At 40.3% G+C, this 13,356-nt stretch overlaps 1 protein-coding gene across 1 annotated transcript in view; it reads left to right on the top strand.

Moving 5' to 3' along the window:
• Window positions 1-339: 339 nt before the first annotated feature.
• LOC124163065 (trissin receptor-like) overlaps window positions 340-13,356 on the top strand; it is a 319,914-nt gene continuing 306,897 nt past the window's right edge. The window contains exon 1 of the mRNA XM_046539851.1: window positions 340-927. Coding sequence (XP_046395807.1) covers window positions 340-927 — 588 coding nt within the window. The remainder of the gene's footprint in view (window positions 928-13,356) is intronic.

Here is a 13,356-nt window from a genome sequence, read left to right as displayed (position 1 = left end):
GGATATGAATGGCAAGCTGACAGGAAAATCGACCTATTAGCATTGATTCTGCGTTTAGCAATGAATTTTTAGCCTAGGTAGTTCCAAAGCTGACTTCATGACTTCGCTCGTTCAATGTCACAACGATCTTTGGCCGCTGTTAGTGTAGAAGCAGTAAGATCGTGTGCAGTTTTGAAGTCCTCGTGTCGTCACTTTCGAAGAAATCTTCGGCAATCCGAAAGATTTAGACGTTCATCTTAAAAAAAGGCCTCATATCTCTGTGCTTGTTCCTTCGCGTAATCGGTGCTTACTAATACCCTTCTACTCTTTTCACCGATTTCTTATCACCTTCTGAAGGCCATGGCCCGTTCGAGTTTCATCTATCTAGTGATCCACCCCGCACTGCTTATCTGTGCGTCATTGGCTTGGGGTAGCATCGAACGTCGATCGCCCGAGACGACAGCCCTAATCCCCCCTTTCCTCCCCTCATATTACCTTCCCGAAGCGAGGTACGCTTCCTCGCGGGTTTGGTCAAACGGGATCCCAAATGCTGCTCCGCCCACGGAGACTTCAACTGCCTCCCGGGCGATCGGGTCTCCATTCGCGGGTAGCCGTTTGCACCGGCCAGTGGTTCCAACGGAGGATGGTGGCATTCTCGTAATAGAAGCCTTCTCTGCAGCTCCGAAAACGGATAGTGGTGAAGTGCAAGTGACAAAGTGGTTTAACGTCTCGACGCCCGAAAACAAAAACGGAACAGCGCCTGGAGAGGCTCCGGCGTCCCCCGGGGGCGTTGGTCTTGGCGTCGGTGGCGTCGGGATGGGCCTCATAGTTCCACTGCTCTACGTGTTGATCTTCGTGCTGTCGGTGGGCGGGAACAGCCTCGTGTTGGTCACTCTGGCGCAGAACAAGAGGATGCGCACCGTCACCAACGTCTTCCTCCTCAATCTGGTGAGTGCTGAGTTGGGGGACATGTTCAATAGGGTGGTTTCCTATTATTTTTTTTTGCCTAAATCGAAAGATCATTACTCCTGGAATACGCATTTCAGGCTTTCAGATTTTTAAATGAAGATATCTATTTTTCGCGATTAAACGGAAAGTGAAAAATTTCAAGCGCGCGAAAATGCGACGGCTAAGTAGGAATGATGGGAAAAGCCCGTGTGACGTATTTCTGGTTCCCGCTGCCGCAAAGTGAGGTGACCTTGGGGTGAAGATTTGAGCGCTGATACGACGCAGGCTGCTATCAGGTAGCGCTTGGCTCAAATAAGGATTATTATTACCCTATCAAATGAAGTAAATTTCCGAACTTAAGCAAGTTTAATGGGTGGTTATTAAGATATGTTTTCCTGAACTCTGTGCCTCATGCATGCATTGGTAATCTCAGACGATGTAAAACTCCTATCTACTCGTTTAGAAACTAGGTCCCTGTGACGCCACGTGGAGTGAAATCGCATGGGCGCCAACCTGGCCTTTTTCAAATGAGGTTAAAATTGATCGTTGCCATTCGTCTAAACTGGGATATCTTAAACCAAATGATTTGTATATTATGAATACACTAATGGTGGGCAACGAATCGCAATCAATGCCTTTCGTTTTCTTAGATGAAGGAAACTACCCTATTGCATACTCTCATATTATTTACTTCATATAATCTGGTGGAAAGTGAGACGTTGTGACTCTATTTCTGTTTTAAGTTTTGCAAGTCGTGCTAAGAGCTGCTCGCTCGATACGTGCGTGTTCCAAAAAGTGTTTTTTGGCTCTTTGGTTCTTCCGTCCACTTTTTTATCCGGAGGATGGAACCTGATGTAATTCCTTCATGCCTGCGTACATGTTCCAGATCACCAAAATTGTTTACGCACGTCGTTTCGTATCGTAATTGCAATATTAAAAAGACGGCAGTTTTTGATCAAGATCAGAATGATACTAAGTATTTTGACGGTTTATCATTTTTCGACTTATTGCTCTGAAGTTCGCGTTAGGAAGTTCTGTCACTACTATTTATTTGCCACGATCGTTACGTACTATTTCTCTATAAACATATAAACCTACCATCAGTCAAATTCCCTGCAATATTGCTTCCATTAGATACCTTAGATTCGACCGTCTACTTTGATCGAGGACGAGGAGGCCCAGGGGTGCCAACCCCCGAATTATGATGGAACACAGGAAGACCTGAATTAACTTTGAACATTTTTCTCCTATCCTAACCTATTCCTATTCGTATCCCAATTTCTGTGTGCGGAAAAAAATGGAAAATTTGTGACCTAGGTATTCCGTTTACTGGTATTTTTGTCAAACTCCTCAAAATATCCGATTCCACCCTAAACCCAATCATTTTCCTCGATGTCGTGGCTGGCACTTTTAATCATCCCCTTTGCCGCTGGTGGGCCTAGCAGCTACACTTCGTTCTCAAGAGCAGAATCTTGCCCGAATTTGAGCTAAGTCCTCAAATGATGACTGTTTAAGCCGTGTTCTTGTACTGAAAGCTGTTGAGGTGGAATTCCTCGCCCGTCTTAGCGTTTAAGGAACTTCCCGGTGTACGCTCTCAGTTTAAACATCTCTATTCGACTCCCAGTGCTTACAGTTAGTGTGATGAAGCGGATGAATTAGAGAAAACGACTCAATTCCCATGCCTCCAAATCCCCTCTGCGCCAGCGATCACTCGGAGACTAAGACGTGTCCTCCCAGACGTATCTGGATATCGATTCCTGACGAAAAGATGACATGTCAGTTCATGGAAATGAGTCTTCTGGGCGCATTATTAACACTTTATACGCCCTAAATATTAATGAAAAAGGAAAATAAATCAAATGTGCCAGCCGGAGAGATATAGGTAACACTTTTGCATTTTTTTTGCAATATTACAATACTTATGTTTGACAAATATACATTTAGATTTTAACACTTTCTATATCTATCGAAATACAATTTTCATTTCAAAATAATTGTGTGGGCATTATTTGGACGATTCACCATAATCTGGGTTCAAATTATCAGATAGACGTGCGATTAACAATTAATTAATGCATATATTATACGGTCAATATTATACCAGTGTAGAAGGCAACTTAAGATTACGTGATAAGAATTTATAAAATAAAGCAAATACCTAATGTTCGCAGTTTTTCTGCGATTCTCATCAAAAGCACGTCAAGAGAGGGAGAAATTATGTACAGATTGCCTTGTATATTTACAGGTCTCTTTAAAGTTGGGGATGATGGGGAAAGTTTTCAAGAGCTGAGCAACTGTGGTCCGTCGAAGTGATTACATGTACCCATGCGTATTTCCTCGTTCTTCGGCGTGAAATTGTCATTATCCGCATTAAGTGTACTCTATTCCGTGAGTTGCTTGGAGATTTCCAATGTTAAAGAGAACAATCTTAACAGTATGTACGTGCCTACGAGGGTTGTTTCAAAAATAAGGTTTCCAACTTTGTAACTTTGCCGCACGTGGTGATAGGCAAAATCTGGCTACACTGCCGTTTTTGTCGGATCATCTACCACCGATTCAAACAACCAGCGTGGCTCTGCGACGCTCATTACCGGCCTGACAGCCAAACGCGATGGCGTCCGTCATCTCCGTCACCGCCAGATGCGAAATTCTTGCGATTATCCGATTTTTGCACGCAAGAAAGTTAACGCCTATGGAGATTCATCGACAAGTAATTGAAGTGTATGGGGAAACGTGCATGAGAATTCAGCATGTCCGCAAATGGTGTAGGGAGTTTTTAAGATTTTCAATGGGTTGGCGGCCGACTTCTTTGAGGCGGGAATGCAAAAGTGGATATTTCGACAAAAAAATGCATAGAAAAAAATGGCGACTCATTAAAAAAAATCATCGTTTCCAATGGTGTTATCGTTTTTTCGAATTAAAATTTCTTTGCGTCTGAAAAAAATTTGGGAACCGTATTTTTGAAACAACCCTCGTAGTTTCAGCGTACGGATTCGAAATACGTAAACCACGACGGAACCATAGTCCACTCTGATGAAACGATTCGTTAAAAATTACTAAAAAAACGATAATAACCTATTCTCAGATATGTTTAATCTCTTTTGATACATCCAGTTATTTATACCATATCTTAGTTCTCTGATTTTGCATATTCTCTTAGATAATTAAATCTAAAGATCATAGGGATGGAAACGGCTTGTATGGGTGAGAAATTGCTTTAACTCATTCACGGCATCGGCAGCGCCGCTGATCATCTTGAACCGCAGCGATTCATGAGATGGCGTTTATTAGTCTCGATGATGCTTTTCGTAAAGTGGAAACCTTTGTTAACTCTTCGAGTGCCAACCGATTTTCTAAGTACTATGCCAAAAGTGCCTAGGCATTTTTTTCCTGATTTTGCAGTAGGTTAGGAAAAAAATTAGGTCACAAAAACAAGTAAAGGTAAATGTTCAAAAACTTTATGAAATCTTTATTATATGTGGTCTCACCTTTTTATTATGTTATATGACGATGTATATATTTTTGGTAATATGGGTTAATTTTTATAATTTAAATAAAATAGTTAATTTTAAAATAAAATTAATATTGACAATTGTATGATTAGTTAATTATCAGCATCTAAGAGTGACATTGAATGAGGAGCGCTATCTTGCGCCTGGCACTTTTCGCGAGAGATGGGAGGAGAGCGACAGCGTTCCCCGGCAATCTAAGGGTTAAATATTTATATTGCACTTCCAATGTATTACCCGGTTAAGGGTCTAGCGTTTTGTTCATCGCACAAGACTAATTTGTGATGGGAATGTCCAAAGATTGATTTTTTTATGTGAATTTGAAGGGCGGTGTAAGTGAAAAGCGACACGTGTCATCAGTGAACGGAATCGGCAAAGAGGAAGAGGGAGTGGTATTGTGATGAATAAGCTTATCAAGTGAAGGGAAGAGTAATTTTGAATGTTTGGTCCGATTGCCCTTGGGGGTGGAAGGAAAAGGAAGTGATGTAAAATTGGTCGCTTAATTACGCGCACGAGACGCCCAAGGTCTAATGCCTCCGTTTTCCATTGTCAATCTCCCGTTTTTCTCAGCGGAGCAGCATGACGCCCAGATTGAAGTTAAAATAGATGTTCGGTATATAATGGCGTCATGCTATTTAATGTTTTTACTTACATAAAGAAGCGTAACAACCGGACTTTTTTCGCTGGAGCAAGCATCACCATTTGAGTCAATTGGTATTTACGTATTCCGTAGTGGCAATATTGAAAAATATAGCGTGGATATTGCACAGAGCGAAAGCTGACCGACGTCACTATCAGAAGAATACCTATCTCTCAAATTTTCACAGAAATTACTATTAATCCTATTTTTCGCATGAAACTATTTATCGCCAGTGGAAGAGGTGGGGCTGTAGTCGTCATTTGGAATAAATTAAACCTCTTTAGAATAATTTCGTGCTCTGCACACGCTTTCATTTCAGAATACAATTCAATTTCAAAAGTTCCGCGTTATTTTCAATCGAAACCGTTGGAGCAAGCCCGCGTCAATTACGCCTGTAGGCAAGAGAACAACTTAAAAGTGTGGGAGGATGGGAGAATTGACGATTGTTGCGGACTTTGCTAGATGAGTGATGCATCTATTGGAAAGAGAGGAGTATATGTTGGGAGGAGATGTTGTATAGATGAAATCGAGGCCGGTAGTGGCGTATAGTGCGATTTTGGAGTGCAACGGACGAGTTAGGATTGTAATTTAGGTGAAGAGTTTAATCATGAAATGTGGAGTCTGAGCACCACAGATATATTGGAAGCCGGATTTTGAATAAGAAACATAATAACCACGTGGATTACTGCGTTAATTAATTGTATCTGTATCAAAGCCTCATGAAATTCCCTTAATGCAAATTTTGCAAACCCAGTGTGCCTATTGTTTAAATATAAAACACACATTTTGTATTAAGTGCATGTATTTTAATAATTAAATTTGCAATCGATTACTAAATATTGTTCAGTTCATGAAATAATTGTTATTAACTATTGACAATGGAAATAATATTTAATAATGTTAAATAGTTTTCTCGAAGAACTAATTCAACAGTTAATATGATTAAACTGAACATTGGATGAAAATGAGGCGTTTTATTCCAAAATACATTTTAGGCATTCACGAAATACATTCCAAAATACAAAACATTAGTCAAATGGCCCCTAGCCGTCCTTCTAGGTAGCGCGGAACTCCCGTCCTTCAAGTGTTAAAGAGAGCTCGTTTTGTTATTTACCGTGCTGATTACGTAGTTGCGATGTTTTATTTTTCATCCGAAAATTTCAATTTCAATGCAATGAATCGTACAAGTCGCGAAATACCTTGTAACTTGGAATCAAGTGTGGAGGAGGGACTCCGGTAGATCCCGTATAGAGTGGCTCTGGCTCAGCGAAGCAATTCATAAGGCATGAGTGAGGAGGTAAGCCGATTTCGCCAAGGGCCTTTAAGCCGCTCGATATCTACTGTTACACACCTCCCTACCGTTCCTCTCCAATTCTAGGCCACTGCAATCCATTCCACGACTCAAATTTCCACTTCCTCCTTCTTCCGCTTTCTGCCCCTTTCAAGTATGTCTCTTTTCAAATTTTTTCGTGCCATCTTTGCATAAATTCTTCATTACTTGCCTCCTTCCTCTCTTGCGTGATTGTTCGCGACTTAAGGATTATTATCAGGTAATGCTATTAAACTCCTCACTTGTAGACAAACCAAGAAGATGCGTAATTGTGAGGACGTATCAGACCCTCTTGATTGCTCTAATAAAACTCGTAATACCATTGATGAAAAATTTCTCGGGATTCCCACCGGGTGTGGTATTGGGTTAATTCTCCCAACGTTTCAATGGCTGAGTCTGCCATCGTCTTCAGGGGTTAACTCTTAACCATTAAGAGTTAACCCCTGATAACCATTGAAACGTTGGGAGAATTGACCCAATACCACACCCGGTGGGAATCCCGAGACATTTTTCATCTATCTATACGCCGGGAAAACCTAAAATTTTACCTCGTATTACTATGTTTTCCATCACACTGGGAAAAGGAATGTTGTTATCATTGTTGTAGCTGTGCGTGTGGATTTTCGGGGAATAGAAACTAGGCCATTTTGAATATTTGCCTCTTTCACAATACACGAAATTTTTACCGGAGAAAATAAGGATAATTTGGTTGTACAGAGCCGAATAAAAAATCATGCCACCCAGAAGCCGATACTGTTTAAGTCCCGCACTGGTGCTGAATTGGCAATGCCGCTGAACCGCGCCCCCGCACCAAGGAATAACAAACCTTCATCAGTTGGAAAGGAGACTTTTTTCTTCGGTACGGTCGAAAAGGAGTGAATAGCTGATCGCGGAAGGGGCTTTGGCCAGCATAGCAATTTTTACGATGCGGTGCTCACGAACCTTGGCCTCTCTGAGATCAGGAATTTCACACGGAGTTACGAAGTATTCTGCAGTCGTCATTTCATCCGCGGAAATATTTTTGTGGTCACTGTTGGATGCCAGAATAGTGATGTAGTTTTTTTTAGCTTACAATGCATATTAATGCAGCCAGTGTGGCCCTGTAGACCAGTCATAAGTCAAACTCTTCCTCTGATACCACCGACGAACTCCAGAAGTCACATTGACCCCCATGGGAAGTCAATCAGAAAGGCTTTAAAGCCACTCAACACCTTTCATTTGTGTAACAGTGATTTCAGCACTGTAACTTTTAACAACTTAGACAAATCTCCTTTTATAATCTCCGACATTGTAATACTTTTCACATACCCATACCAAGAACAGAATTATTTAAACAAAGTTACCTATTCTTGGGACCGAAAATTTACTCTGAGTTACCAAAATACATAACTGACGAAATGAATGTATACAGATATTGCAAAAGGGTAAAGATGTGGTTGTTTGCTCATGATGAGGTTTCACATTTACTCAGGTGAATGAGGCATTATGATGAATGGAATGAGATTCTATGATTTTTTTGTTAGTTTGTGGTTTCATAATCTATATTTTTATATATATATATATATATTATGTTTACATTTATATATGTTTCATACGCTAGGGAGCTTATTATTTCTCAATACGAATGATCCAGCAAGGTAACACTTTTAGTGTAATATGTACAAAAGCACTCTAACTGAAGAACGAGTCGGTAACCACAAAGTGGAGTATTAAATCCAAAGGGGTACCTATGCACCTGTAGCTATGTAATTCTTAAAATTTATATTTGTGTGCAACCTTAAACATTATTATTATTATTATTAAATGAGCACGTCTGTAGTAATCTTGAGAGGAGTAAAAGGATTCGCCAACAGGTACACCAGTTGGGGTGGGATCTAGTGCTGATTTCTTCTGAAGGAACATACTTCTATTAATCTTGCTCGCCCTCCTATTGGTTGGCAAAGGATTGCGGAACACCCTGCACACACATGTTATTATTCTTGCAGTTATGTGCATAGGCGTATCTAGGGGAGGGGCACGAGGGCACGTGTCCCCCCAGACCCTTAAAAATTATGCAAGATTTTGAATACACTCCCATTATCATTGCGTTCGTTTTGCATTACGAGGTATCCTTGTGCCCCCCCCCCCCCCCCCCAGAAAGAAATCCTGGATCCACCCCTGGTTGTGTGTGTGGATTTTCAGGGAATAGAAACTGGATCATTTTGAATATTTGCCTATTTCAGAATAAACAAAAGTTTTACCGGAGAAAATAATGATAATTTGGTTGTACAGTAGGTATGTACCGATTGAAAAAATCATACCACCCAGGAGCCGAAACTGTCCCGAATTGATGTTGAATTGTCAGAATAGAATTGAAAAACCAATAGAAATATCGTGTTAAATACTTTGAAATCCCCTCGCGATCGGCGTTATGTAGACTTTTCGACTACTTTGTCTTTCACTGAAGAGAAAAGAAGGGGGTTGGGGACAAAGGCCGAGGGACAGTCCTTACATTCCGTGATTAACTTGGCGCTGAGTTTTTCGTAGAAAGAACATTATTTATCTTTGATAATATACAAATAGTTGTAGAGAGTAATGCATTATTTTTCTAAACACTCTCATCGCAAACAGATTCAATTTTTATCCATCGGACTGGGTCCCACCTTCGCTAATTGTCATCCCCTCAGAGATCCTTTGATAGCTTCCTTCCCCATCCAGTCTCCTTCCACAACATCCGGGTCACAATTCTTTTCACAATGAACCAGAACCTCATTAACACACAAGCCACTAAGGGAGGTTTCCCTTTCTAAATCAATATCCGGGGAAAATTAACCGAATCGCCTCACGCCGAAAATGTAACTCATTTTGCTTGCTAAATAAAAATCATAATCTTGGAAGGTCTTGCCTAACTTCAGTGATATATTTTGTGAATCATTGAAAGAATAGCGGATCGATATCAAGAGTATGTTGAATAAAATATTTAGAGTGCTGGGTAAATGCGTGTATTCTCAGCTGAAAGCACCGCACGTCATTGTAACTTAGTCTCTTAACACTAGAACTACCCATGGAGTCATTTTGACTCAGCGCGATATACTCGATCGCCTGATATACTTTCGAATTTCGCATACAGCGATACTTTCGAATCTTGCGTTTAAAAAATTTATCATTTTTTGTTAAAATCACGGTTTAAATATTGCAATCGTAAACAAAAAAGATTATCTTAAGTAATGCAACAATAATAGCCGAAATCATCATCTACAATCAGCAAAAACATACATTGGAGAGGTAGGAGTCAGATTATTTAGATAGTCAATCAATGTCCATGATGGTTGGATTTTTTTTATCCTTATCAAACCTCTAAATGTGAAATATATTGAGAACCAAGGAGGGAGGCCCTCTAAACCCTATTGATTGGTGAAGCTCGCGATAGATATACACTTACTCTTTCAATTTTTCATGATCAAGGAAATTAAAATTAGTTTCAATTTGACGAAACGGATCTCATTAATCCATCACTGAAATTGCACAGTTAAGAGATGTTTAACTTTGTAGCGCGGGATATGGAGAAAAGGGAGACTCGACCAAGAAATAAAGAATTGCTATGGACCACCATTGATGAGGGAAGGGAAAATGCAAGTCAATTATTATCATCCTCCAGAGTTTTATGTAAAATAGAATGGAATAATTAATTGAAAGTATTGGGGAATCGATAAAATTTATATAATTATAATTGATTTTGCGAATATATTGTAAATTATTGATGCTTTTTCTTGTTAATGAGATAGTTTTATCAAACATATTATTAGACAATAGCTCATTATCATTTGGATCACTACAATAACGTTGTGATTAATTATATACTTACTTAATAAATAAATAAATAATAATAATAATAATTAATTGATACAAATTTAGATTATTCGACTTCATAAAAGTTAGTAATAACGATATTAATAAAAAAGATTCCCAAAATTGAATCGTTTCATCGGGATGCCATCCGGCGTAAAATATAGACTGGATTTTCGGGTCTTGGGTAGTAAGTTTTTGTGCACGGGACTGCACTTGTGGATACCACCCGTGAAAGTTTTAATGGTCTAGCGATTTTTCAAATTTAAGATACGGAAATTCAAGTAAGAAGCTTCAAGATGTGCTATAAAATGTCGAAGTAATGGCGTGAGTGTAAAATGAGAAATCGGTAAGCGACGGAAAATGACCCGTAGAGAGTCCTTATCAGTGGAAAGCGTCCTAAAGTAAGATTTTAACCTTGGGAAACGTAATTATTTTCAAAAAGGCTCATCTATTGTGCGAGTATTTTAAGATAGACGTGAAAAGGACACGAAAGAAAAAATACAAGTATCTAATCATAACGTAGTAGGAATTGAAAAAAATAAATGCCTATTTTTTGTTATTTCCAAGTTAAAATTTTTCTGAGGATACAATGAATAAATTCACTGACTTTGATTTACTTATTTTCTTTGTTGCAAATACCACTATCAGTGGATGGCCCACGATCGGGTTGGGAAATTGTAATAGTGGTAATCCGCTAATTCATAGTAATTTTATTCGCGGGGATGTAAACACGTTTATTTCAATTCCTCTTAGCTTATTATGGTTTCATCGTCAATAAATGTGAAGAATAAATCAGGGAATAGTTTCACATGACCTAGATACTAAGTGTCAGAGGACATACTACCTTGCCCGTATTCAGTGAATGTGCGGAGTGTGCATTAGTTTTTTTGATTCGGCACATTTTGGGCGTCACACGTTGGTCAACATGTCACTACACTCCATTGACTTATGTAAATTTTCTGCTATTCAATTTCTTGTTTGAGTGGTACACGTCCGTTCTGGTAACTTGCCATATCGTGCGGTAAAAGCGCGGAAGACTGGAATGCCTATCTTCAATAAAATTCCGACCGCATGTGAGAGAAGTGACCATTTTCTCTCTGTTTTCAGTCGGGATCGATGAACGACGAGCGTGTTGAATTGTTTATTTTTCATTTCTATCTTTAGGATTGTTCGATATTTTTGTGGTCCCAGCTGGGGCCCGCTGTAGACTACACTACTTGTTCGCAGTGGCAAGTCCATCGGATTTTGGATCGGGAGACAAAGAAGTGAAGTGGGATATTATTTGAAAGTGAAAACTACGGCAGAGGAGAGAAGAGGAATGGAGAGGGAATACCAAATTTTCGTACGCATCATTCTCGAAAAAAATGATTAAAAATGTATGGCTAAAATTAATCGTTTAAAGCAGGGGTCTCCGAAATACGGCCCGCGGGCCGGATCCGGCCCGCGCAGGGCTTTCATCCGGCCCGCGCACTCGTTTCAAGTAGCGCGCGATTCTCGCCCGTTTAACTCTGAGACGCTGCTAGGAGCATTGCAGCGCTGTACTACACGTCAAAGTCGCCTTTAACTGTTCGTAAATAAGAAATACGCCACGGGATACTTCAGTAGACGTTGGTATCGAGCACTTAAGTCATCGGCAAATTTGCTACCCGGCCCGCGGGGCGATTCGGAAGTTGAAATGTGGTCCTCGTGGGCTAGTAAATTGGAGACCCGTGGTTTAAAGTATATTTCATCAGTCACGATCAGCATCATCACTATGGCAATCCTACGATTAAAGGGGGACAACGATACTATGATTGGTTTGACGCAGAGAACCGCTCGACTTTCCTTTCAGCTATTTCTCATTTGCGCTTGTTTTCCTTTTTATATCCTCTCTCGATAATTTGTCGAATTATTTTAACTTCATCCTAATTCGAAATCTTCCTTTGGCGTTCTTCCCGTTTCACCTGTCCTTCGAAGGTGGTCGTCATCATGTATTAAGCCTCCTGGTGTGGCCGTGTTCATAGTGCCACCTATTTTTGACGGCAATCTCACGCCGCGGCGCGGCAGGTCCTAAACAGCAATGGTGTCTATCTCCTCCTGCTCCGGGTCACCTCCATGATTTCCTCGTAATATCTGTTCAGCATCCCTTCGTCTTTCATTTTTAACCTTCTCCTTCGTCTTATATTTTCCTTTTCAAATTATTGTTCCCTTTTCTTAGAATAAACTGAGGCCAGAAGTGTGCCAGGAAGATTACCATTTGTAGTAATCATTGATTTTATGATTGATATTGTCTATTGAAATGCTTTCGCAGAAAATTTGGTCAGTTTTATCTCTTTTACGTTTTTACTCATCTCGGTTTCTTTTGGATCAATGCATTTCATAGTTCAATTGAGGTTCACATTATTGACTACTGATTCCATCCAAATCCATATTTTCTCCTTGTCACCCAATCGCCCAGGAAATTCAAAACAAACTACTGCCCCTTGATCGGAAAGGAGTGAGAATCCGTTTTATGTGGGTTCCTTGACATGTGGATATTGCTGGAAATGAGAGGGCCGACTCGGCCGCGAAGGGAGCCATCGAGGACGACGTTGCTGCCTCTGTGCTGGTACCGCACGAGGATTTGATGGCGACCATGAAAAAGAAAGAAAAGAAAAAGAGACCTGGCGCTCTTTGACCGGGAATAAACTAGGCGCAATCAATCCGGTAATCTCAGCGTGGCCCACGTCTGTCAGGAGGAATTGCAGGGAGGAGGTCGCAATCGCACGATTGAGAATTGGGCACTGCGCTCTCACCCACTCGTACCTCTTCACTGAAGAGAGAATTCCACCCCTTTGTGATGATTGCGACTCTCTCATTACTGTGAGACATCTCCTGACTGAGTGTGAGAAATACGGTTCTGTGCGTCATCGGCTGAACATCAGAGGAGACGTAGGGAACATCCTTGGAGACGACCCTGTTAGTATCAGCCGAGTCATAAAGTTTTTAATAGAAACCGAGCTAATTAACATTGTTTTAATTCCAACCTTTTTATAATCTGACTACCCCTTTTATTTCAAAACTTTTATGAATGTTTAAATGCCTTTTTAATGTATCTTATAAAAGTTTGATTTTATAGATTGCTAGTGGTGCAAATGACCTTA

This window comes from Ischnura elegans, chromosome 7, assembly GCF_921293095.1.
Source record: "Ischnura elegans chromosome 7, ioIscEleg1.1, whole genome shotgun sequence".
Taxonomy (NCBI): domain Eukaryota; kingdom Metazoa; phylum Arthropoda; class Insecta; order Odonata; family Coenagrionidae; genus Ischnura; species Ischnura elegans.
This window is presented reverse-complemented; position numbering and strand designations above follow the sequence as displayed.